The following is a 26,771-nucleotide window of genomic DNA, read 5'->3' on the forward strand; positions in this document are numbered from 1 at the left end:
GCCTGACTTGATTAGAGATAACTTTAACAGAAATATGGGTCAGAAAGAAGCATTTTTACTGACCTAAAGGAAAGCAAGTGATGGGGACATTCTTTAGGAGCATACACTGGTTCTTAGCTAGCCACTACCAGAAAGTGGGGACCTCAGTTTAACATTTATTAGAAAATGAATTCTAATATTAATCAGTGAGCTTAGAAAACACTCCCAGCCTTGGGTGAGAATTGTTGCTCTAACCTACAGATTGATTTCAGCTTAGTAAAAGTCTGGGAGAGGATCCAAACTGTAGCATAACTACTAAATCACAAACACAGTGAGATAATAAAGTTTCATCAAGTTTGACAGTACATATATAGCAACAGAAAATGAACACTCTGGAGATGGCTCAAAGGCTAAAGGCACTTGTTTGCAAAGCCTGCTGGATAGGGTTCAGTTCCCAATATTCACATAAAGGCCTGCTGGATAGGGCTCAGTTGCCAATATTCACATAAAGGCAGATGCACAAAATGTCACATGCATCTGGAATTTGTATGCAGTGGCCAAAGGCCCTGGTATGCCCATTCTCATTCTTTCTGACACGCACACACATGCACAAAGAGATGGCTTAGCGGTTAAGGCACTTGTCTGCAAAACCCAAGGATCAAAGTTTGATTCCCTAGGACCCATGTAAGCCAGATGCACAAGGTGGCACATGCGTCTGGAGTTCATGTGCAGTAGCTGAAGGCCCTTGCGCCCCCATTCTCTCTCTCTCTCAAATAAATAAATTAATACACGATGTGCCAATACAATTTTAATTTACAAAATTTACAAAAATAGGCTGGATATATAGCCTATGGGCTGTAACTTCAGAGTCATACATATGCAAGTGTATGACCCAACTCCAGTGAGTGTGATTTCTACTGTATCTTCTTGGGTCTGATAAAAGCTCATTCTCATGTTTGTTTTGTTTTGTTTTTCATGGTAGGGTCTTGCTGTGGCCCAAACTGACCTGGAATTCACTATGTAGTCTCAGACTGGCCTTAAACTCACAGTAATCCTCTTACCTCTGCCTACCAAGTAATGGGATTAAAGGCATATGCCACCACACCCAACTGATATTTTTACTTATTTGAGAGAGAGAGAGAGAGAGAGAGAGAGAGAGAGAGAGAGAGAGAGAGAGGGAGGGGGAGGGAGGGAGGGAGGGGGGAGGGAAGGAGGGAGGAGGGGGAGAGAGAGAGGGAGAGAGAGGGAGAGAAAGTATGAACACACCAGGGCCTCCCGCCACTGCAAACAAACTCCAGACATGTGTGCCACTTGGTATATCTGGCTTTACAAGGATACTGGGGAACTGAACCAGTCTGTTAGGCTTTGCAAGAAAGCATGCTTTAACTGCTGAGCCATCCAGAGCCCCTATTTTTTACTTACTTATTTACTTATTTGAGAGAGAGAGAGAGAAGACAGAGAATGGGCACACCAAGGCCTCTAGCCACTGCAAATGAAGTCCAGATGCATGCACCACCTTGTGCATATGGCTTACGTGGGTCCTGGGAAATCGAACCTGGGTCCTTTGGATTTACAGGCAAGCATCTTAACCACTAAGCCACCTCTCTAGCCCCCTGATTATACATATGTACACACACACACACACACACATATATGTTTACATATATACATACATATATATATAAATTCATCATTACAAAATCAGTGTTATTCCTAAATAATAATGTATGTGTTTTACAAATATTAAATGTGGTGGTTTGATTCAGGTGTTCCCCCATAAACTTAGATGTTCTGGATGATAGGTTCTCCAGCTGATGGCAGTTGAAAATTAAAGCCTCCTGGAGGCAGTGTATTGTTGGGGGTGGGCTGTTGGGTGTTATAGCCAGTTTCCCCTTGCTATTTTTGGGCACTATCTCTTGTTACTGTTGTCCACCTTATGTGGGCCAAGGGGTGATGTCCACCCTCTGCTCATGCCATCACTTTCCTTTGCCATTGTGGAGTTTCCCCTCAAGCCTATAAGGCAAAATAAACCTCTTTTTCCCACAAGCTGCTGTTGGTTGGGTGATTTCTATCAGCAATGCGAACCTGACTGCAACAGTAAAGTGGTACTATGGAGTGGGATTGCTGTTAAGATACCTGACTGTGTGGCTTTGGGCTTTTGGAGCTGATTTTCAAGAGGAATGTGGAAGGATTTGAAACCTTGGCCTAAGAGATACCTTGCAGTGCTATAAGTACAGCTTGATGGACTATTCTGGTCAGAGTTGAAAGGCCTGAATGCAGTAAGAACTATGGACTGTGAGATTTGGCTTGTGAGGGTGAGGAAGAGCTCTGCTTAGTCTGGGCTAGTAGTTTGTGTGAGAAGCTTGCTATCTTGTCTGTGTCCTGAGAACTCATGCAGGGTTGCTTTGTGTAGAAATGAACTGGTGTGTGCAGAGGGATATGGCACAGGAAAAAAAAAATTCTTTGATATGATAGAGAATGGAATTTCAAAGGGGAAAGTGTGTGGGGGGGGGGAGGAAATTACCATGGGATTTTTTTTATAATCATGGAAACTGTTAATAAAAATTAAATTTAAAAAAATCCTAAAAAAAATTATTTGGGTGAACTGCTGGCCATTCATGGCAATTGAGAGATTACAATTACAACCTTTGAGATTGGGCTAGCTGACCTGCACTGGGGCAACAGGAGGAACATAGACTCTTTTGAAGGGGCCTGGATGCTCAAAGAGTGTCCTGTTCTTCAAAGTCTGCTTTATTCCTCCCTGGTTAACAAATTAGCACCCTACCTGGTATTGTGGAGTATTAGAAATGCAGGAAAGAAAGGGTCATTGAGTTTGCAACACAGTCTTGTGTTGTGAAAATGGCCATGGACAGTGTGAAGCAGGTTTGCTCGTTTCCTGCATGGAGACCCCATGGGCCATGAGGATGAACTATGGATTGCAGTGGAGACCCAGTGGAGATGCCGGGACCATGAGATGGCTGCTAGGGAGAGCTGCCAGCCCTGTATGAAGTTTTCCAGGACTGTGAGTAACCTAGCTGGAGGGGCAGAATTGGAACTTCAGAGACTTGTTGCCGGTGAGAATCACTGGACTTGGAGATTTGTCACTGGCTGGAGTTGTTGGACCTGGAGTTACAGTTTGATGTTTGCCCTGGTTGTTTTACATTTTGTATTGGCTGCATGCTTCTTTGCTGTGGCCAATGCCATCTTTTGCAGTGTGAATGTTTATTCTGTGCCATTATGGGTTTTGGGGGGATTTTTTTTTTGGGGGGGTACTATGGCTCAGTTAAAAGACCTTGGACTATGGGGATGTTTGAACATCATTAGGACTGATAAAAACTATGGGGACTTTTAAAGATGAACTGAATGCATCACATTTCATTTCATGGATGGTTAACAGTTTATGGGGGCCAGTGGCAAAATGTGGTGGTTTGATTCAGGTGTCCCCCCATAAACTTAGGTGTTCTGGATGGTAGGTTCCCCAGCTGATGGCAGTTGGAAATTAAAACTTCCTGGAGGCAGTGTATTGTTGGAGGTAGGCTTATGGGTGGTATAGCCAGCCCCCCCTTGCTAGTGTTGGGCATACTCTCTCATTCCTGTTATCCACCTTATGTGGGCCAGGGGGTGATGTTCACCTTTTGCTCATGCCATTGTTTTCCTCTGCCATTGTGGAGCTTCCCCTCAAGCCTGGAAGCCAAAATAAGCCTCTTTTCCCACAAGCTGCTCTTGGTTCGGTGATTTCTACCAGCAATGTGAACTTGACTACATTAAAAATGTAATCCTTGTAAAATACAGTATAAGTCAGATTCCTCACTTATTCTATAACTAATAAAAACCTGTATCATCCTCCCAGCCACTTTTTTTAAAACCTAATTTGACTTGCTCAACTCACCTGCACAAAAGTCTGGAATCGAGAGTCCTTTTTCTGACGAGACTTGATCATTTCCAAGGCAAAAGGTTGGTTACTGCAAAATGTAGCAGCAGCATGTTTTAACTTCTCCTCTCCTGGCCCACTGAACTGTGCCAAGAATGCAAAGAAAACAGAAAATGAAATGCAGAGCTTATATATGGCTAAGGAAAATGAGAGACAACCACAGTCCTTTAAACATTCCCCTAAGCACTCTCAAGTGAGAAGAACCATTCATGAACATGTCAATGGGTCTCCACTTAGAAGGTTGGCTCTGACTCATGCAGACCATTTCTCAGTTATATGCCATGTAATCTTGCTGGTAGCCTACCACAACTTACTATCTTTCAGCCTGTGCTATTCCAACTTAGATAAAAAGGTTGATTTTTGGATAATACAAGATACAGAATGCCTGGGGACTGAGAATACAATATCACAATTACTTTTACTACTATAGGAAGTAAACTCTTGTGTCACCAGCTTTCTTTCCAACTCTATGAGACACTGTGATTATGGACAGAATGGAAATAAAATTAAATCCTTGCCTCTTTACCTGCACAGAAGCTGAAAGGAGCTTGGGGGAGATCCATGAGCTTATGAACCTTTTGGTGAAAATTAAGCCTTTTCTCTTTAATTCCCAGCATTTGTAAAATCAAGTTTGTACTAATCATTTCAATCTGTAAATTGATATATTTAAGATTCCTGATGAAATGCCTAAGCGGTCTTGTAAGCATAAATTTTTTTTTAAATTCTATTTTGTTTGTTTATTTATTTATTTATTATTTTTTTTTTTTTGGTTTTTTGAGGTAGGGTCTCACTCTGGTCCAGGCTGACCTGGAATTAACTCTGTCATCTCAGGGTGGCCTTGAACTCATGGCAATCCTCCTACCTCTGCCTCCCGAGTGCTGGGATTAAAGGCGTGCGCCACCACGCCCGGCTTGTTTATTTTTTGAGGCAGGATCTCACTCTAGCCCAGGCTGACCTAGAACTCACTAGTAGTCTCAGGGAGGCCTCAAACTCAAGGCAATCCTACCTCAGGCTCACGAATGCTGGGATTAAAGATGTGTGCCACCATGCCCAGCTTGTTTTGTTTTTGAAACAGGGTCTCATTAGGCAACTCAGGCTGGTCTCAAATTCCCAATCCTCTGGGCAGCTACCCAAGTACTCAATTAAAGGTGTGTGCCACCACAGCTAGCTTGTTAATACACTTCTATATTTATAAACAACTGCTTTATGATCCAGTAAGAGGGGTTTCCATACAGTCTTCCATAGTCCCAAAAGTCTGTACATAAGCACATTTTGAAAAATGTCTTTTTATAGTGTATTTATGGGTTGTTTTTTCTTCAAATAGGTCACACACAGTGTTACTTCAATAGGTCAAATCTTATATTCTTTTGATTTTTTCAGATTTTATATTTTTATTTTTATTTATTAATTGGGGGGGGCAAACAGAATGGGCAACCCAGGGCTGCTGCAAACGAACTCCAGACACACCCCCCACCTTGTGCATCTGGCTTACATGGGTCCTGGAGAATCGAAACTGGGTCCTTTGGCTTTGATTTAGGTCCTTTGGCTTTTGATTTAGTCCTTTTGACTTGATTTAGGTGTTCCCCATTAACTTAGGTGGTTCTGAATGGTAGCTTCCCAACTGATGGAAATTTGGGAATTAACGCCTCCTATAGTAGGCAGTATATTGTAGGGGGCAGGCTTATGGGTGTTACAGCCAGCTCCCCCTTTGCTAGTGTTTGGCACACTATCCTGTTGCTATTGTCTACCTTATGTTGGCCAGGGGGTGACGACCACTCTCTGTCATTTTCCCTGCTATCATGGGATTTCCCCCTCGAGCCTATAAGCCAAAATAAACCTCTTTTTCCCACAATCTGCTCTTGGTTGGGTGATTTCTACCAGCAATGCGACTGACTGCAACAGCAGGCAAGCGCCTTAACTAAGCCATCTCTCCAGCCTTATATTCTTATTCTAGTATTAACATGACACTCAGGCTGGGGATGTGAGGCACAGCATTTGCCTAGCATGCACAAGGGCCTGAGCTCAATCCCCAGCCTTATAAAACATTAATAAGAGATGTTTAAAAATGACACTTAGCCGGGCGTGGTGGTACATGCCTTTAATCCCAGCACTCGGGAGGCAGAGGTAGGAGGATCGCTGTGAGTTCGAGGCCACCCTGAGATTCCATAGTGAATTCCAGGTCAGCCTGGGCTAGAGTGAGACCCTACCTCGAAAAACAAAAATAAAAACAAAAAAAAAAAATGACAATGGCAACATTTTTGGCCTATTATTCAAAGCACCATACAAATACAAAGAATGACTGGCTTTATAAAAGATAATGTTACCACTCATTCCTCAGTAGCTTTACAAGTAAGCTAGATATATACATGATGATTCTAAGGGACCAAGCCTGGAAAAACTTCTCCAAAACTTATTTACTTATTTAGACACAAGGTCTAATATAGCCCAGGCTAACCTTCAACTTACTACATTATAAGGATAACCCTGAATTTGTGATCATTCTGCCTCCACCTCCCCAGTGGTGAGATTGCAGGCATGTGCCACATACTGTAGCAGATGTACGCAGTCCTGGGGATCTAACCCAGGGTTAGTGCATGTTAGGTAAGCCTTCTACCAACTGAGCTATATCCCCAAACCTTCTCTTGCTACTTGTAAAACTAAGTTTGAAAGATTGGAGAGGTGGCTCCATGGTTAAAGATGCTTGCTTACAAAAGCCTGCCATCCCAAGCGTGGTCGAGATTGAAATCCCCAGTACCCACGTAAAGCCAGATGCTCAAGTGGCACATGCATCTGGAATGTGTCTGCAGTGGCAAGAAATCCTGGTGCTCCCTTCTCCCTTCCCTTCTTTCTTTTCTCCTCCATTCCCACTCCCGGCAAATAAATAAATTAAAAATAAATAAATAGGGCTGGAGAGATGGTTCAGTGGTTGAAAGTGCTGGCTTGCAAAGCCTGACATACTGGGTTTGATTCTCTGGTACCCAAATAAAAGCCAGATGCACAAAATGGCACATGTATCAGGAATTTGCAGTGGCAAGAGGCTCTGGAGTGCCCATCTCCCCTATTCTCTCTGCTTGCAAATAAATAATAAATACTTTAAAAAACAGTTAGGGGGCTGGGGATGTAACTTAGAGGATAGAGTGCTTGCCTAGCATTCACAAAGCCCTGGGTTTACTTGTAATCCCAGAATTGAGGAGGCTATGATGACAGGACCCCTGAGTTTCCCAGGCCAGCCAGGCTAGCTGAACTGGTGAGCTGCAGGCCAACAAGATGCCCTGTCTTAGAGGAGAAGATGGTGTTCCTGAAGACTATACCCGAGGTTGTCTGGTAGCCACGCACACATGCACGCACACATACGCAACAACATGTACACATACAAAAATATTTTAAAAGATACATTTTACTCTTTATTCTTTAAAACATAAACGACTACCATCTTTAATGCAATGAAACAGAGCACTCACTTTGGTTGAGCACTAATTAGAACATGTAAGTTAAGAAAATAAGTACACTGGACCCTTTGCAGCTTTACAGTAACTATGCAAATTAGAGGAGTATCACCTTTGAATTTGATCAGTAAGTATCTATAAAATTATTTAAAGGAAATAGAAAATTTCCTTACCCAGATGAGCAAATCTTCTCCAATATGATCAATAACAGAGGTCTCATTCCTTTTGCGAACAGCCTTCATTTGCTCATTCAACCCAACTAAAAATAATAAAAGTAGAAAAGATTAAATCCACACTGACTTTAAGCTACACTAGTGATAGTACTAAGTAACTAAATTTAAGAAATAAATCACAGCTGGGCGTGGTGGCGCACACCTTTATTCCCAGCACTTGTGACGCAGAGGTAGACGGATCGCCATGAGTTCTAGGCCACCCTGAGACTACATAGTTAATTCCAGGTCAGCCTGGGCCAGAGTGAGACCCTACCTCGAAAAAACCAAAAAAGGAAAAAAAAAGAAAAAAAGAAAGGAAAAGGAAAGGAAAGGAAAAGAAAAGGAAAGAAATTACAGCGTAGCATAGCTGCTCCTAACTTCCATACATACAACCTGCAAGCAATGTTTAACATCTAGACACTGTAAGCTCTGCCTGAAAAACAGATATGAATGCATCAAACACCATTAAAAAACACAAGTATATTACATGTAGTATAATTTTATCAAATATGCATTTACTGTCAATACTCCATCTATAATCAAACTCAAAAAGAACCTGAATGTTAATAATTCAGGGAACTCTGCTTGTCACACTCCTCAAAATGTGTATTTTCATGGGTAATAAATGCAATCAGGCCTGAATTTATTAATACATGCTGGTGAAACCTAAGATCACCCACAAAGTTGTAAAAGGCATTGCTTTGGTTAGAGCAAGTGTTAATGATTCCTTTGAACAAAACGCTGAAAAAAAATCCAGGACCATAGAGAAATAGATGTAGAAAGAGAAGACTAGCCTACTACAATCTACAAAGTCAAAGATGCCTCAACAAGGGAACAGGATAGAATTTTTATGTATTTGTAAGACATATTCCAAATAACAAAGCAAGTTCTAAAAGTTATGCTAACACAGAATTATATATTGCACATTACTACCTAAAAATACATTTGTAAGCTGGGCGTGGTGGCGCACGCCTTTAATCTCAGCACTCGGGAGGCAGAGGTAGATGGATTGCCGTGAGTTTGAGGCCACCCTGAGACTCCATAGTGAATTCCAGGTCAGCCTTGGCTAGAGTGAGACCCTACCTTGAAAAACCAAAATATAAATAAATAAATAAATATAAAAATGCAAATATAAAAATTTGTATATACAGTATTAGATAGGATATGTATTTTAAATACTCTATAACTATATTGTAACTGATGGTAAATTTTCAAAGGCAGTTTTGGCCATTTATGTTTTCCAGTGTAATGAGTGAATTTATACCCAAAGTCCAGTGTTAATACCTTATACACAAAAGGCTGATTGTGGGTGGGAAAGTTCTAGCTAAAGATCAAAATCATTTATTTATGTTATGTGCTCAAATATAATTGTAGGCCGGGTGTGGTGGTGCACACCTTTAATCCTAGCACTTGGGAGGCAAAGGTAGGAGGATTGCTGTGAGTCCGAGGCCAGCCTGAGTCTACACAGTGAATTCCAGGTCAGCCTGGGGTAGACTAAGACCTTACCTTGAAAAACAACAACAACGAAAAATGTATATAAAATTTTAGGAATGCTAATGTGGATACACTTGTAAAATTACATCAAATTACCTGCAATAATCTTAGAGATGTATCCTTACATATTCACAATCTTTTCTCTACTAGAAACACAAGGACAATGATCAGATTCAACTTCTCTTACCATGAAGTTGAAGAATATCTTCCAAGTTTGAGAAAATCTTCCGTAATTCTGATGGTGACAGAATCCCTTCTCTGGACACTCGTTGATAGAACACTTGATCAAGAACCTTCAGTGTTCGGACATGAGCTCTTTCGGTGTAGAATAATTCTAAGCAAGAAACAAACAAACAAAAAAGAAAAAAAAAAGTTGCATGAAATGCTGCTATAATTCTATGGGGCCAAATACAATTTTTCACTGAGATTAGGTAGTAAATGAGTTAAGTAATAAAACATTTTTAGCATTACAAAAGAATGACATTTCTCTAAAATCAATGATTACATGAAATTCTCCTACAAAGTGGCTCTGAGTTGAACACTGACAAGTAGAAAGTATCACTCAAAACCATTTCATACTCCCGGATGCTCCCAAATTCATCTGTTTATAGTATGAGCCTATCCCAACAAAAGGTGATAGCATCTAGAGTTCGTCTGCAGTAGAAGGATGCTCTGGCATGCCCATTCTCTACTCCTATCCCAATTATAAATAACTAATTAGTTAATTAAAAATAAATAAAATAAAAGACTATAAGACAATGAGGTAAAATCCAAGGCTCAGAAGTTTGCTTTATTCTGGTAAAACTCAATGCATGTCAACAACGTCAAACTGGTAACACTCACCATTAATCACTTCCTGTCTTTTGATCTCAGAAGGCTTCAGTCCCAGTAGTACTTCTCTACTAACCAGCTGCTGCCAGTTGGGTGGATCTGTCTCTAGGTCATTTTCAAATTGCTCATCTTCACTTTGACTTTCTCCAAAGGCTAAGCTGTCAAACCTAATGAAGAGAAAGGATACAATCTATTTGAGGACTTCGGATGGACAACAGAAGACTGCACAAGTCTTATTACTGCAAACCAGTCAGATGCCTGCATCTGATTTAGCATAGGGCCGAAAACAACCTCCTTTCTTACAAAATGGCTTGTTTCTTGTTATACACACCTCAATAGATATCTTTCACATGATTTGGGTTTATGAAGAACTTTCTTTCATGCTATTTAACAAATTTGCATATAGAGTTTATTTTCCTTTAAGACTGGGACATCAAGAGAAAAAGAGCTTTATCATTATTATTATTAACAAAAGCAAATTAAGACTTACTTTCGAAAGGGTTTTGGTGTTCCATGTTCTGTCACCCTAAAACAATGGAGAATAGAAAGTCAACAGGAAAGCAAAATGGAGATAAGAAAATGCATACCAAAGATACCGAAAACTGGACTAAACTCCAGTAACTGAATAAAAATTCCTACTAAAATAAATTGTTATATGTAAGTACAATGATTGAGATGGGGAGGTAATATGATGGAGAATGGAATTTCAAAGGGGAAAGTGTCGGGGGGAGGGAAGGAATTACCATAGGATTTTAAAAAAATTTTATTAGCATTTTCCATGATTATTAAAAAAGGGATATTTTTTATAATCATATAAAATGTTAATAAAAATTTAAAAATTAAAATAAAATAAAATCAATTATTAACATAAAATAGAATAAATTCTAATACCTAATATTTGATACTAATCCAATCAACTCCTTTCAAAATATTACTTACATGTGGGGGAAAATGTAGCAGAGTACAGGGATAGTGTATAGTTCTAAGAAATTTTAAGCAATTCCTAACCTCTCCATCTCCCAAATTACCTCTCTACTTCGCATTCCTCCTCCTGCACTTGGTCTAATGGAGGAGGAGGGAAATCGAAAATGGCAGTGGGGACACGAGGTGTGCAATCCAAGCAGTCTCCAGATGCTGGTGTTTCTCCTACTTGTTTTGATCCTGAAAAGTTAGACATTTGAAGAGTGTTAAATATCAGTCCCTGACTTAAAATAAAGAGGAAGCACAGTTTTAGAGCAGCTTCTTAAAAATTAATGTAGGAAAGGCAACACCTCAGCTAAGAACAGAGAGCTTAGGAGTGACTTCCTCCTGCCTCATCCTTTTGATCTTTGTATCGTTATAGTAGTCTAACTCCTTACAATAACCTATTCTTTTTCTTGATTTAGTTTTTTTGTTTGTTTGTTTGTTTGTTTTGAGGCAGCGTCTCACTCTAGCCCAGGCTGACCTGGAATTCGCTCTGTAGTCTCAGGCTGGCCTTGAACTCACAGCAATCCTCCCACCTCTGCCTCCCGAGCGCTGGGATTGAAGGCGTGCACCGCCACTCCCAGCTGTATTTATTATCTTTAGTTGCTGTCTTCTCAGTCCTCCTTTGAGAATTCTACTTATACTTTTTGTCTTCATTTTCTACTCATTCCTTTTAAGATTCATATTATTACTAGCTGGATTATTAGGCACTAAGTGTAGCTGTGTATTTCTACATTTTACTTCATCAAGGAGTATCTCAACTCTTTCTGCATCAGGCTAGAGATTTCGTGCCTACATACTTCCTTCTAATTGTATTCTAGTTTTTACTTCTCTTATGGTGTCATCTGCAGTCACAATGAAAGAGCCTGCACTTTGCCTCGTATTGTCTAAAAGTCTGAAAGCATACTCTGCTCTCTCTTCCGATCATATAATTTCTTTTTTGGTTTTTTGAGGTAGGGTCTCACTCTAGTGCAGGCTAACCTAGAATTCACTCTGTATACTCTGGGTAGCCTCAAACTCACGGTGATCCTCCTGCCTCTGCCTCCTGAGTGCTGGGATTAAAGGCTTGTGCCACTATGCCCGACTAAAAGTACTAATTTGTTTTTTTTATCTGCTACTTCATACTACCAACTGCTTAAAATTCTGTTTTGCTTATCTCTGACTTGCTTGTGTTTCAATCTGGACTGCAGCTACCTTGGCCTAAGACCCCATCACCTCCCTTGGCTGCTCTCCTACCATTGTCTTATGAATCTCATGACTCCTCATTTCTCTTTCATTTGCAGAGGTATGTCTTCAAACAGCATTCAAAATATGGAATTTCAGTTAAACTCTGGATCCTTACCACCTAAAAATATGTCTACTCTCAGGCCAGGGAAATGGCTTAGCAGTTAAGGCATTTGCCTGCAAAGCCCAAGGATCCTGGTTTGATTCCCCAGGACCCACGTAAGCCAGATCCACAAAGGGGTGCATGTGCCTGGAGTTCACTTCAATAGCTGGAGACCTTAGCATGCCCATCCTCCTCTCTCTCTCAAATAAATAAATAAAATGTGTGTGTGTGTGTGTGTGTGTGTGTGTGTGTGTGTATTTTTTTTTTTTTAACAAAATGTCTACTCTCTTTTTTCCTGTTTAATGGATAATTTAGGATACACAACTAATTTGAAAACCACTTTCATCTAGAAAGTTGAAGGAGTTGCTATTTTGTGTACCATCATCTAGGAGACATGTGATCCCCACTTTATTTCTCTGACAAGTTTTTAGGATGTCCTCGTCATTAAGTAACACATAACTATAGGTTTTCAGTGAGATTTTTCTATGCAATAAAAAACCCCCCAAAAAACAAAAACAAAAAAACCCTGTGTTCTTTCTAATTCTAGGAATTCTTCTTTCTCTACCTTTCCTCCATATGCTATCTTGACTGCCTATGAGACTCATACTCAGGAGGCAGAGGTAGGAGGATTGCCATGAGTTCAAGGCCACCCTGAGATGACAGAGTTAATTCCAAGTCAGCCTGGACCAGGGTGACACCCTACCTCGGGGGGGGGGGGGGGAAGAGAGAGAGACTCATGATGGACCCTGCAGCAGTTCTTTATATATTCTTCTCTCAAATTTCTAATTTTTTAAAAAATTTCTTATTTACATTCTGAAGTATTTACTTTTAGGGACTTCCTTTCCTGTGTTTAAATATTGGCAGCTCTGTTTGCAAACTTTTGCTATGCCCTCTTTAGAGGGAGATCCTAATTCCTATCTGGCATTTAATGACTTGCTTCTAAGTTGCAGAACTGACAGTATGCACCAATAGAGATGAAGTCTTAAGCGAGCTTTCTTCTTGCCTTCTCTTTGGTCACTCTGGGGAAGCGCACCTACCCTGTTCTGGAAAGGAAAGCCTGTGTGGCAAGAAGCTGAGGGTACCAGCGAGGAGCTAATGCTTCCTGCCAATAGTTCAAGTTGCATATAAGGTGTGCTTCCCTTGAGACCCCAAGGCAAGAATCACCTATTAGCTAAGTTGCTGTTAAGTTCTTCACTCACCAAAACAGTAAGATAAAATGAATGAAAAAAAAATTTTTTTGTTTGGTTTTTCAAGGTAGGGTCTTGCTCTAGCCCAGGCTGACCTGGAATTCACTGTGTCTCAGGGTGGCCTCGAACTCATGGCAATCCTCCTACCTCTCTGCCTACAGAGTGCTGGGATTAAATGTGTGTACCACCATACCCAGCTCTAAATAACATTTTTTTGTGTTAAAACATTAAGCTTGGGGCAATTTATCACACAGCAATTAACAAAGCAATAATTGTATCATACTCAATAACTATACTATAACTTAACTCTGAAATCTCCTTTTTCACAGGATCCTATTTTTCCTCTACAAACATAATTTCATTAATGTTCCCAAAAAACATTATCAAAAAACATACTATCTAAGTCAGAGGTATTTTTAAAGTTCTTATCTACTCTCACAGTTATGTTTTTCTTCTGGGACAGCTTTTCTATTTATTTTAAATTCTGTCTGCATGCCACTGTTTAATACAAGTGGCCTCATGTATTATCTAGGTCATGACTCTAGAAAGTAATCTTTGCCAAGAATGAATAATGTTCATATTTAAGAATGAAGAACTGTGCAGCTAATGTAGCTGCTACTTCTTTTTTTCTTTTTCTTTTCCCCCTGTGTGGAAATGATTTGTGGTCCACTGGTTTCTTCTTAACATTTAAGAAAGTCTCCAGAATCTCAGGTTTGTAAAATATCTTTAAAACCTTCACATCTGCCTGTATCTACTGGCCAGTTTCCTAAATTCATATTACTTTTCTTGAATCGAATTGTTCCAATCTCAACTTTTGCTGTTGATATGTTTATCTTTTCATATTTTTTACAGTCGGGTCTTGAACTTTCAATCCTTCTGCCTTTGAAGAACATTAGATATTATAAATTTATTACTATACTTGGTGACTACAATGAGAATTTTTACTTTGTGTATTTCCCTATCAGACTAAGCTACAAGGAGCAAACATTTGAATACAATTGTTGCACACCAACATCTAGTACACAAAGCTAATGTCTAAAGAGTTCAAAATGTATTTTCAATGGATGAAACACAAATTATCATTTAGCATAGATTTATTACAGGCTGTAGAATATTAAAATGTTTAAATCAAATTAAATTGGGATTCCCTGTGATTACAATGATCTGTCCTTTCTACTGTTCAGTCAAGATACATAATGAAGCTGAAGTGCAGCACTGGCTCACCGGTGTCATTCTCTTTCCCTCCTTCCTGGGAGAGAGCAGCCCCTGAGGCCACAGAGGACAGGGTACTGGCAGGCAGGTATCCAGCATCTACTCCTTCATTTGCTAACCCACTCTGGCGCAACTTTGCAGAGTCCTGAGGCTCAGGACTCACAGATGAAGGTGTGGACAAGTGCTTTGGATGGCGTGGCTTCTGTAGTTCCATGGCCCTGCCAACTGAACAGAAAGTAATAGTGAGGAGGAAGAATGATGGGCAGGAGGAGAGAAGAAGAAAGACAGAGACAGAAGGAGATACAGAAAGAGACACAGCTAGAGAGGACATAAAAATATCTGCAAAAAAATGTCTTGGGAACACAGTAGGCCCTAGAAAAATATAAAACAAATTATTACAAAAAGCAAGGAATAGATACAAAACCAGGGAAGGAAGGAGGAAAGTAAGTTGAGAAGGAAAAGAGTGGTCAAGGGGAATGAGACATGGGAAGATGAGGAGATGGAGGAAGAATTAAAAAAGAAAAGGGATGGAAAAAGTAGACAGACGAGATGAGGGGCTGGAAAGATGGCTCAGCTGTTAAATGTGCTTGCTTGCATGGCTTGATGGCCCAGGGAAGTGGCACGCGTGTCTAGGGTTAATTTGTAGTGGCAAGAAGCTCTGCTATGCCCATTCTCTCCCCACCTCAACTTTTTTCTCTCAAATAAATAAAAATATCTTTAAGAAAAATCTGAAGGAAGAAGAATGAAACAGAGGAAAAGGAGATAGGGAGAGAGCAATAATGGAAGGGACAGAGGGACTGCTGACAGGTGTAAATGGAACTATAACATTTGTGAAAATGAAGATGTGGCCTTATCCCTAGGACTACTTAGCATGCTCCAGGCCATCCTCTTCCACTTTTTTCTTTTTTTATTTTTTTTTTTTGATGTAGGGTTTTACTCTAGTCCAGGCTGACCTGGAATTAGTTTCAGGGTGGCCTTGAACTCATGGTGATCCTCCTACCTCTGCCTCCAGAGTGCTGGGATTAAACGCATGCACCACTACAGCTGGCTACCTTCTGTCACTTTAATAATTTATCATGATAATATATCTCAGAGGCCATCCAGACAAATGCCATCCTGCTCATTTCTTTTATTTGTGTCAGTTACAAGAACTCATCATTGCTCAGCTCATCACCCTCCTCTATCCTGCTCATCTACACAGCTTTAGACACTCCCAGTCTAAGGCCATCCTCCCAAACTCCTGAAAGGCTTCTACATCCCTTGGGAGACAGGGTGAACATCTGTGAGATCCTCCATCTCCTCTCCTCATCTCTAAAGACTTTCTCTAGCCTTCTCAGTGTTTCTTGACACATGAATAAGGATTTCTCATTGTGTGGGAAACTCAGCATCACTGTTCTTAAACTCCACTCTCACTCCAGCATGTAATATTACTAAATGTGGTTCTGTATAAAATAAGAAGCAAGGCATGAGCAAGTTACCTTCCCCACAGCATCAGCATTCCTACTTCTGCTGCAGCTTTCTAGGGGGCCAATCTCTCTCTACTATAGCTGGGGGGGGGCAGGATATTAGGGGAAAAAAGCAGTGGATAGATGGGAAAATGATAGAATACAGAGAAAGTGAATGATTGAAAAACATATATACACACACGATCTTGAAGTATGGTCAATTAATCCATGGATGTATTTTTTTAAACTTAAACACTTCCATGCAAACAAGATGGAAAGGAATAAAACATGTTACCAGTATGTGGCACAGCACTGTCATTAAAGAACATGTTTAATGACAGTTATACAGTAACATGAGGGAGGGGAAGGGAGGTCAGAAATAGCACAGGAGGAAAGGACACCAGAGTATCTCCAGAACAGCTGCCTCCAGCGACTCATCCTAGCCAAAAACCTTTTGTGTAAAGGTAGCATGGGTCACAGGAACAGCATGTCAACCTTTAACATACTTGCACTGTTGTCATGGCGGCTCGGTCTTCTTGGGGGTCCCAGGATGCTGGGAAATCCTCTTCGCTTGCCTTTCTCTTCGCCTTCTCTATCTTTCTTCATACTTTGCTGAAGTTGAGGTAAAAATTAAATAGGTCAGATAAAAGAGAGGTCTAAAGGGACTTTTTTTTGGAAGGGGGCTGCTTTCAAACACAGTAATGCAAAGTAGTTGGAAGAAACTGGTTAAATTCAAATGAAAGCACACATGTGCACACACACAGCACTTCTGGAGGCTGCCACCCAGTACTATTGCCACCTCAAGGTCAAAATACCATATGTGGAGCTGGGTAGATGGCTCAGTATGATAAGGAGCTTGCAGCACTAGCATTAGTACCTAAGTTCAAAACCTTAGCACTCACATAAAAAATCACTATGGCAGACATATATAATTCCAGCCATGCAAAGGCAAAGACAGCAGAGTCCACCTGTAGGTGAGGCACCAGACAGCCTGGGATAAGCAGCAGTAAACATAAGACCCTGACTCAAAGAAGGTAGAAGGTGTGGACTGGCATGAAAGTTGTCTCTGATACCTCTACATATGCACACTCTCATTCACAGACCAAAAAAAAAGTCTTTAGCCATAGCCCAGGCTGGCCTGAAACCCACAATATAGCCAAGAATGATTTTGAACTCCTGATTTTCCTGCCTCTACCTCCTAAATAATGGGATTATAGACTTGTCCATGACTAGCCTTCAAGATGACTTCATAATAAAAATGACAGTTTTGAAAAATAAAACAGCATTTTAACCAGAAGTTGTTGAATATGTAAACTCACACATTTACCAGGAAACTGTTCTTCACCCATATACCATTTTCATTTTAACACAGTATCTTCACATTAACATGTGAATATTAACACATGAAGGTATATGCTAAAAACTAGGGGCATAGGGCTAGGAAGATGACACATTTGGTAAAATGTTTTCTTGCAAGCATGGGGACCTAAGTTTGAACCCCAGAACCTATATAATAAAAGCCAGGCACAGTGCCATGTACTTGAAATGCCAGCACCGGGGAAGTGGGATAGGCAGACCTCTGGGGCTCACTGACCAGCCAGTCTAGCCTACTTGGCAAGTTCCAAATCAAGGAGAGACACTGTTTAAAAATAGGTGGACAGTGCCTTAGACATGATACCTGAGGTCTGGGAAGGTGGCTTACTGGCTAAGGTACTTGCCAGAGAAGCCTAAGGACCCAGGTTCAATCCCCCAGGACCCATGTAAACCAAATGCAAGCACAAGGTGGTGTAAGCATCTAGAGCTCGTTTGCAGTGGCTAGAGGCCCTGGTGAGCCCATTCTCTTTCTCTCTCTGTGTTTCCCTCAAATAAATAGATAAAAATATTCACTTAAAAAAATGGTACCTGAGGTTATTCTCTGGAGTTCACACACATGTGAACAAACTTGCATGTGCACCTGCCCACATACACAAAGGCACCCCAACACAAAATTTTTAAAAATGAATAAAAACTGGATATATAATAATGAGGAAGATCCTAGCATTCATATGACCTTACAATGTAACAAGCATTAAATAAAATAAAACACAAATAAGACAGGTGTGGTGGTGTACACCTTTAATCCCAGCACTTGGGAGACTGAGGTAGGAGGATTGCCTTGAGTTCAAGGCCATTCTGAGGCTACATAGTGAATATCAGGTCAGCCTGGACTAGAACAAAACCCTATCAAAAAAAACCAAAACCAAACAAACAAAAAACCCTACAAATTAAGACAGAAAAGAATAAGGCATTAACAGTTCAGATAGATATTTTCACTTCTAATATTGTATATTAGATTTCTCACTAGATTTTTAAAAATGTTAATTTATTTGCAAGAAGAGACACACAAAGTATAGGAATGCCAAACTGAACTCCAGACTTAGGTACCATTTTAAACACCTGGCTTTACATGGGTACTGGGGAATCAAATATGAGCCATCAGGCTTTGCAAGCAAGTGCCTTTAAACCCATGAAAACCTTCTTTCCAGCCCCTCACTAGATTTTTGTTGTTTCTTGATAAAGGAACCGCACCTTATGTTTACTGTTATGTCTCTTGCTAGTGTACTAGTTTGTAACTTTAAGGAAGGAAGACACTGCAAACAAAAGTGAAGAACTAGGACACAGCCATTCTGTTCCCATTTCAGTCTTACCTTGATTTTTGGAAGGAATCCGATCCGGCCCCGCTTGTGCTCCAAGTTTCGAGGTTCCTTCACTTTCACTCCCAAATGCTTCATATACATAAGAATGACATATTGCATCGTAGAACTGATGGCGAAAAGATTAAAACAAAGTAAGACTCCTGATGTGATGGGAGGGATAGTCAGAGTAAAGACATCAAATCAGTTCTAAACCACAATGCTGGAAATTCATCAAGGTTAAAAAAAATCTACACACTATTTACAGAACAGGATTCTACTCATAAGACATTAGAATGTTGCTAAATAAAATATATGCCACCAAAGGGAAACTACAGTCTACATTTGAAGTTAAGAAATAGTTATTGTTTAAAAAAAGAAAACAAAGTTTAAGAAAAAGTAACTTAGGACTGACAAGAGAAAAGATAGTTATATTACCTCTTTTCTTCTTCTACAGCCTGAGAAGTCATCCTAAAAATGAAAATATTTTAAAATGAAATATGTAAGTTTGAGCCTAGATATATAAGTCAGTGGTAGAATATTCGCCTAGTCTGGTAGAAGGCCCAGGATGTAGGTCCCAGCATTGTGCAAAATGAAGAAAAAAAAGCAAGCAAGAAAGCAACACGCGCGCGCGCGCGCTCTCTCTCTCTCTCTCTCTCTCTCTCTCTTAATCAAAAACAGCTGAAAGAACAGAACAAGACTAAATATTTTGGACCCCATCTATCATTTAAAGTAGAATATTAAAAGAACCTGAATCCTCACTTTCACACTGACGTCGCTAACTGTATATGTTTTACAGCACAGAAGTACTTCTAAAGCCTATGATGTAAAATTACTGAAAGTATCTACCTGATGTTTGTCACTGATTACGTTTTGGAATTATTCATTTACAAATATTCAGAAAAAGGAACATAAGAATTCAAAATATCAAAAAAAAAAACCCTGTAGTTTCTCAAGCATTAAAACAAAATAAATACCTGCACATACACAATGATTGCCCTTTTAAATTGATTCAAAGAGCGCATCAAGCAAAATTAGCATTTCTACATGCACTTCTATTACTTACAGCACTTCTTCAATTTTGGCAACTATCTGCTCGGCACATGCCCGCTCCTTCTCCAGAGTCACGCGATCCTTGTCTCGCTCAGCATCAAGTTTAGTCAGCTCACTTTCAGCTAAGGTCAGCCCCATGCTACGTTTCTGCCTAACAGGAACAGGGGGGAAAAAAACTCCTCAGATAGCCTAAAGAAAACCATCTCCCTCTAGATGTTTCAACAGAACCTCCATAGATACAAATTTCTAGGAACAGACAAAATATCACAGTATCTACTTATGGGCCCATGTCACTTAGGATATCTAAGGGTAAAAATTCTAGAGGCAATTACATAGACACATATCTTGGAGGAACACAATTAGTGTAGACACAGCACAGAGCTCAAATCCTGAAAGTACAGGAATGAAGACTATGGACTGACTCTCAGTTCTCCAACCTTTTAACTCCAGGTGTTCATTAAATGATAGGAGATGAAACCATATCATTTATTTAGTGCTGAGTGAAGTACTTAGTGTGTAACTTTTTCCTATTTAAAAACAAAACAGGGCTGGAGAGATGGCGTAGCGGTTAAGCACTTGCCTATGAAGCCTAAGGACCCCGGTTCAAGGCTCAATTCCCCAGGACCCACATAAGCCAGATGCACAAGGGAGCTCATGCATCTGGAGTTCATTTGCAGTGGCTAGAGGCCCTGATTATGCCCATTCGCTGTCTGTCTCTCTCTCTCTCTGCCTCTTTGTCTGTCTGTTGCTCTGAAGTAAATAAAAATTAAAAAAAAAAAAACAAAAAAACCCCAAAAACCTCAGAATGACTGTATCAGGTGTTATCTACCATCAAACTTACCAAAAATTTCCCATGAACCTACCGAAAATCTTCCAAGTGCCTTTGAACTTCTGGATGGATTCTTTCTTGCATAGTTTGGATATAGTGACGATGCAAATCCTCAGGAATAAGCTCGGGTCTTCTTTTTTCTGCATAAAGAAGAGGAAATATTTTATCTAAAGGTATACAGTTTTCCACATATAATTAGAAGCATAACAATGCTACTTGGTACAAATTTAACTTGGAGAAAACCAAGGAAAATCCATTCAATGTAATGAATTAATTACATGTCAGAATTCAGAGTTATATTCTTAAGTGTATTATATACTTTCCCCTTGTTGAAATCCATGTGATTAAACCACTTTGATTAAACTAGGTAACAGATAAATCCAGTGTAGCTAAACTGCACTACATTTCTACAGATGTAATTCTCTGAATATCGGTGTTCCAAACTTACCTAGATCTACAGATATTTCATCAGGAACAGAAACTTTCAGGTGCTAAAACAAAATGCAAACAAAAGATAAAATAACACTAGACCTTATGATACAAATAAAATTATATAAAGTAAAATGAGACAACTTGGATACATACTTTTATAAAGCTATTTCACAATAAAAGCTCATTTACTCATCCTGAATTTCTATTGTTTAAACAAACATAAGCGCTGTTTTCTCGTTACTATGCTATGATGGCAATATCTATAGGTGGGCTGGAGAGTTATGGCACTTGCGTGCAAAGCCAAATAACTTAGGTTCGATTCCCCAGGACTCATGTAAGCCAGATGTACAAGGTGATGCATGCATCTAAAGTTCATTTGTGGTGGCCAAAGGTCCTGAAGCACCCATTCTCTTTCTCTCTCTCAAATAAATAAATATCTAAAAATCACAAAAGAAAAACTAATATATGTGTTATATATATAGTCATTTTATTAGATACGTGAATGACTGCTTTAATATCATTCCTAATGAATAGACTTTTTGCTTGCTAGAAAGACTGGTCAAAATAATCAGTTCTAAATTATGAGTTGATATAATTAAAATATATAAATGCATATATTATGCAGAAAAACATGACTCTTATGTACACATGATTTGTATTTCCTGAATGAGACGTAGACCATGCTATTTCCCAAAATTTTCCTATGTACATTTAAAAACTCTCAGTAGTCACTTCCACTGAGAAAGTACTGCATGCTATTTTCTTTGTTTATTTAAACTATAAAAGTTTTATTTTTTTAAGTGAGCACTTTTATTTATTTATATTTTACAGAGAGAGAGAGAGAGAGAGAGAGACAGAGAGACAGAGACAGAGGGACAGACAGACAGAAATAATTGCATGCCAGGGCCTCAGCCACTGCAATTGAACTCTAGACACTTGTGCCACCTAGTGGGCATGTGTGACCTTGTGCTTGCTCACCTTTGTGCACCTGGCTAACGTGGGATCTGGAGAGTCAAACACGATTCCTTAGGCTTTGCAGGCAAGTGCCTTATAAGCCATCTCTCCAGCCTGAAAGTTTTATTTTTAAGTCAAAATAAACATATTAACATATGCCCAAATGCAAGAGCAAACATTCACTGGACTTTATAAAATAGAGAACTGCAGTCAGGTATTAATTAAAAAACGAACGAATAACCAATCACTGCTTGTGGAGAGATAGGTACATGGGTTTCTAAGAAATGGTTCCATATACATCCATGTGAAATACATGACCAATGGGAAGAAATGGCAGGTAGTCACACTTTGAGACTCTTTTTCCCCTTCACTGTGCTCTGGTCTGCTTTCCAGAATAAATCAGCAGGTTATTTTACAAAGGGCATAGTATCAAAGAACACTTCCAAAAATCTAAAATAAATTCATGGTCATGTCTAAAGTTATCCAGTTCTGAGGAGGGGATACTTGTATTTTCAAAAGCCATGTTTCACACAAATGGCAGGCACTAAATCTAGACACGTGTGCTTGCAGTACAAAAGGAAACACTGATCTTAGTAGAGGCTGGTCTTTTTCATGATGCACAGGAACTCTTGCTCATTGAACTCTGTCTCCAATGTGGCCAGTTTCACTGATCATTTCCTACAGCTCCTCATCAGTTGGGTTCTCAAATCCTTGGCCACACACTTCAAATTTTTTAATATCTTTCCAGTTTCATCAACAACAAAAAGCTTGAAAGCTTTCTTTTTTGATTTCTTCTTTGGTATCTTTCTCAGACATTTCTGGGTCATCACTGTCAAAAAGTCACTAAAGTTCATTTTTCCTCTCCCTTCCTTATCAATTTCACATCATTTTCTTGATTATTATTTTTTTTCTTTTTTGGGTAAAAAGCCCAGGGCCCTCATTGCCACCTTTAGTTTTTTAACATCTATGGTCCCGGTTCCATCGGCATCAAAGAGATCAAAAGCTTCCTGAATTTCCTGTTTCTGTTCTTCAGTTAGTTCAGGCTTAGGGCTCTGGATGCTGTTTTGAGGGCTTTTTAAAAAAACATATTTTTTTTAATTTTTTATTTATTTGAGAAATAAAGAGGTGGGAGAGGGGGAAAAATGGGCACTCCAGGGCCAAAAGCCGCTGCAAGTGAATTCCAGACATATGCACCACTTTGTGCATCTATCTGACATGGGTACTGGGGAATCAAACCTGGATCCTTTGGCTTTGTAGGCAAGCACATTAAGCACTAAGCCATCTCTCCAGCCCTTGAGTTTTGTTTTTTACTCATTTATTTGCATGTCTGTGAGTGTATTGGTGCACCAGGGCCTCTTGCAGCTACAAACTCCAGACACATGTTCCACTTTGTGTCTGATATGTGGGTGCTGGAGAATCAAACCCAGGACAAGTAAGCATCTTTAACCAACAAGCCATTTTCTTAGCCCCAATATGAGTTTCTAGGAGTCTTAATTCTCTAATAATTATGTATATTTCCTACTACAGAACTAACTAAGGTGAATATTTTAGAATTTACTTTTTTCTAGCTATGATTTTTCCCCTTTAAAACTACAGTTTGTGGTCCCATTACCAGACTTATTTCCTTAACCCATAAATTGAGGAAGAATCTTACTGGTATTGTCTATCATACCTGCATAACACTACTTAGCTGGTAAGGTTATATACTTGCAGAATTCAAATATTTCTTAGAAAGAGCTGCAGCTTTAAAACTAAGCAACTGCTAAAAAATTTAAAGAACTTATTTTCAGTTTTTTGGTAAACAACACACCTAATTTAATTATTTTTCTTCAGTTGTTACAGCAGGCCACAAAATTATGGCACTCCTCAGCCTCCCAATTACTGGAATTTTTTCCTTCAAGTATTTTATTTATTTGTTTGTTTAAGAAAGAGAGAGAATGGACATGCCAGGGCCTCCAACCACTGCAAGCATATAATACCTTGTGTACCTGGCTTTACATGGACTCTAGAGAATCGAACCCAAGTCCCTAGGACTTGTAGGCAAGCACTTTAACCACCTGCAAAGCCTAATGATCCAGGTTCAATTCCCTAGTCCCCATGTTAAGCCAGGTACACAAAATGACACATATATACAGAATTTATTTGCAGTGGCTAGAAGCCCTGGCACACCCATTCTCTCTCTCCTTGGAAATAAGTTTAAAAAGAATTTTTTGTTGTTGTTGTTGCTTTGTTTTTTGAGATAGGGTCTGGGTCTCTGTAGTCTTAGGGTGGCCTTGAACTCAAAGTGATCCACCTACCTCTCCCTCCCAAGTACTGGGATTAAAAGTGTGTGACAAAATGCCTGGCTTAAAAAAATATATATTTTAAAGTTCAATAATAGGCTGGAGAAACAGCTTAGCAATTAAGGTGCCTGCCTGCAAAGCCAAGGGGCACAGGTTTGATTCCCCAGGACCCACGTAAGCCAGATGCACCAGATAGCACATATGTCTGCAGTGGCTGGAAGCCATACACCCATTCTCTTTTTCTCTCTCTCAAATAAATAAAAATATTTTTAAAAGTTGTTTTACATACATATATATATATACATACATACATATATATATATATACACACACATACATACATACATATATACCTTTCATCTGTATTATCTTTTTCATTTCCTTATTCTAATTAAACATATGTAAATTTCCAAGTATTTATCTCCTAAAGCCTATTGTAAAAATTCATGTGCCCAAAACTAATAAAAAATTTAAAAGTCAAGAGTAATCAATAATGTAGATATAACACAGATGTCAAAAACACACTAAACTCCAATAAAACTGTTGAGAAAGCTGGAAATTGGAAGTCAGTGAATCAATGAATATTCTAAACACAGTATTAACTTGGTAACTTACTGCAGATCGATCTAGGAAGAACTGATGAAACTCAAGGAAGATGCGACGAGTTTCCTTGGAATTGGTTTGTTTATACAGGTCTGAATAGAGATAGCAGAGCTGGTATGAAGAAAGAAATGGAAAAGACAAAGTGAGAAACGACAAAAATGATAATTTTGTAGATCCTCATTAAATAAGAATGTGGTAATTCACCAACAATGTAGTAATTACTATGTAATAAATCCCTTACAATTTTAACATTTCAGTATCTTTCATGTGTACTTTTAGATATTTAGAAAACAAGCTTGTCAAAAGAACTGCTGAATGATCAGCATCTAGTGGAAGATCATATCACCCTTCCCAAGGCTTGGGGAACATCGTGGAAGAGGGAACAAAAAGAATCTACAAGCCAAAGAATGGGGAGGAGTGCTCTGGAATGCTGTCTTCTGACATGACATGGCTGTTGCGCTCAGGAACTCAGAGCAGCTGTGGTTACCTGCAGAAGAGTGGGTCCATCAATATGCCATCATGCACAGTGGAGGGAGGGGTTCATAAGATCTTATTCCTCCCTGAGGAGCTAATGGCAGTGAGTGGTGGCTGAAGGAAGGGAAGACACTTTCTTCAGTGGTATAGCCAGTGGTAAATTCCCATGTTCCAGTAAATAATTTACTGCCTGTGCTCAGGAAAGCTGCCCTAATTAAATTCAGTGGGCCACAGTGTTTTTTTTGTGGGGGGGGATTTCAAAGTAGAAATTGAACTAGTTGGGAAGAAGAAGGGTTTAGCAGATGGGGAGATAAAAGAAGGCAGTGATTTAGCCTGGTGTGGTGGCGCACACCTTTAATCCCAGCACTCGGGAGGCAGAGGTAGGAGGGTTGCTATGAGTTCGAGGCCACCCTGAGATTACCTAGTGAATTCCAGGTCAGCCTGGGCTAGAGTGAAACCCTACCTTGAAACCCCTCCCCCCAAAAAGAAGGCAGTGAGAGGGAGTGAATATGATCAAACTACACTATATAAATGTATAAAAATTGTAAAAAAAAAAAAAAAGAACCACAAACTAGAAATAATTCCTCACCCAAAACAAGTCTGAAAGTCTGACTACTCATCTTGTGGTGTGAGAGAGAAGTTCCATGTCATATAAATTAATAAGGACACTGAGTCAAGTAAACTATAAAATATATTACCAATGTTGCAGGGTCAAATTGTGAAACTACATGGTGTAAGAAAACAGCCAAGTGAGCAGGGCGAGATTTTAGCAATTCAATGCTCTGGAAGCAGCTGCACTGTCCATTGATCTAGAGGGAGAAATAATTACACATCAGTAATTCTGGCAACTAAATACAGAATGTAATATGAGATAACTGAGCACAGCTATCCAAATTTCACCTTAACCTCCTGTTATGGTTTAGATCAGGAATGTTCTCCAAAGGCTCACAAATTATTAAAGTCCTGGGTTCCAACTGCAGTAGCTACTGGAAAGTGGTAGAGACTTTAGGAGGTGGAGTCTAGTTGAAGAAGCAGATCACTATCACTGGAGGACACCTTTGAAGGGTAGGGTTTGTTTCTGCCCCCACTCCCCTGCCCCATACACACAGAGAGTAAGTATATGCTGGATGCCAAACGGTGGGCAACTTTCTCCAGCACACCCTTCTAACATAGTGTCTCTACCTTGCCACAAACCTAAAGGCAATATATTCGGGTAACAACTGACTGAAGCCATGAGCCAAAACAAACCTTTCATTGTTTTTCCCCTCCCATTTTGTTTTGTCATATTTTTTAAGACAGTGTCTCACTGTGTAGCCAAAGAAGGACTTGAACTTGCTATGTGGCCAGGCTGGCTCCAAACACACAGCCATCTAGCTCTTGAGAGCTGGGTTACAAAAATGTTTACTGGTTTCTTTCTTTGGTTTATATAGGTATTTTTTCACAAT

The 26,771-nt window shown here is 39.6% G+C and overlaps 1 protein-coding gene and 1 pseudogene across 4 annotated transcripts in view; both read right to left on the reverse strand.

The window, feature by feature from the left end:
• Nucleotides 1–26,771, reverse strand: part of Arhgef12 (Rho guanine nucleotide exchange factor 12) — a 180,587-nt gene that overhangs the window by 27,713 nt on the left and 126,103 nt on the right. For all 4 annotated transcript variants that reach the window (XM_045146300.1, XM_045146302.1, XM_045146299.1 and 1 more), the window contains 15 exons: nucleotides 26,025–26,135; nucleotides 24,865–24,963; nucleotides 21,030–21,072; nucleotides 20,616–20,721; nucleotides 19,766–19,903; nucleotides 19,138–19,170; nucleotides 18,715–18,829; nucleotides 16,534–16,639; nucleotides 14,595–14,807; nucleotides 10,922–11,054; nucleotides 10,384–10,419; nucleotides 9,906–10,060; nucleotides 9,250–9,396; nucleotides 7,530–7,615; nucleotides 3,869–3,994 (listed from right to left, as the gene is read on the reverse strand). In XM_045146300.1, the coding sequence (XP_045002235.1) occupies nucleotides 3,869–3,994; nucleotides 7,530–7,615; nucleotides 9,250–9,396; nucleotides 9,906–10,060; nucleotides 10,384–10,419; nucleotides 10,922–11,054; nucleotides 14,595–14,807; nucleotides 16,534–16,639; nucleotides 18,715–18,829; nucleotides 19,138–19,170; nucleotides 19,766–19,903; nucleotides 20,616–20,721; nucleotides 21,030–21,072; nucleotides 24,865–24,963; nucleotides 26,025–26,135 (1,647 nt within the window). The remainder of the gene's footprint in view (nucleotides 1–3,868; nucleotides 3,995–7,529; nucleotides 7,616–9,249; nucleotides 9,397–9,905; nucleotides 10,061–10,383; nucleotides 10,420–10,921; nucleotides 11,055–14,594; nucleotides 14,808–16,533; nucleotides 16,640–18,714; nucleotides 18,830–19,137; nucleotides 19,171–19,765; nucleotides 19,904–20,615; nucleotides 20,722–21,029; nucleotides 21,073–24,864; nucleotides 24,964–26,024; nucleotides 26,136–26,771) is intronic.
• LOC105944688 lies at nucleotides 22,558–23,645 on the reverse strand (annotated as a pseudogene).

Source organism: Jaculus jaculus, chromosome 3 (assembly GCF_020740685.1).
Source record: "Jaculus jaculus isolate mJacJac1 chromosome 3, mJacJac1.mat.Y.cur, whole genome shotgun sequence".
Classification (NCBI taxonomy): Eukaryota; Metazoa; Chordata; class Mammalia; order Rodentia; family Dipodidae; genus Jaculus; species Jaculus jaculus.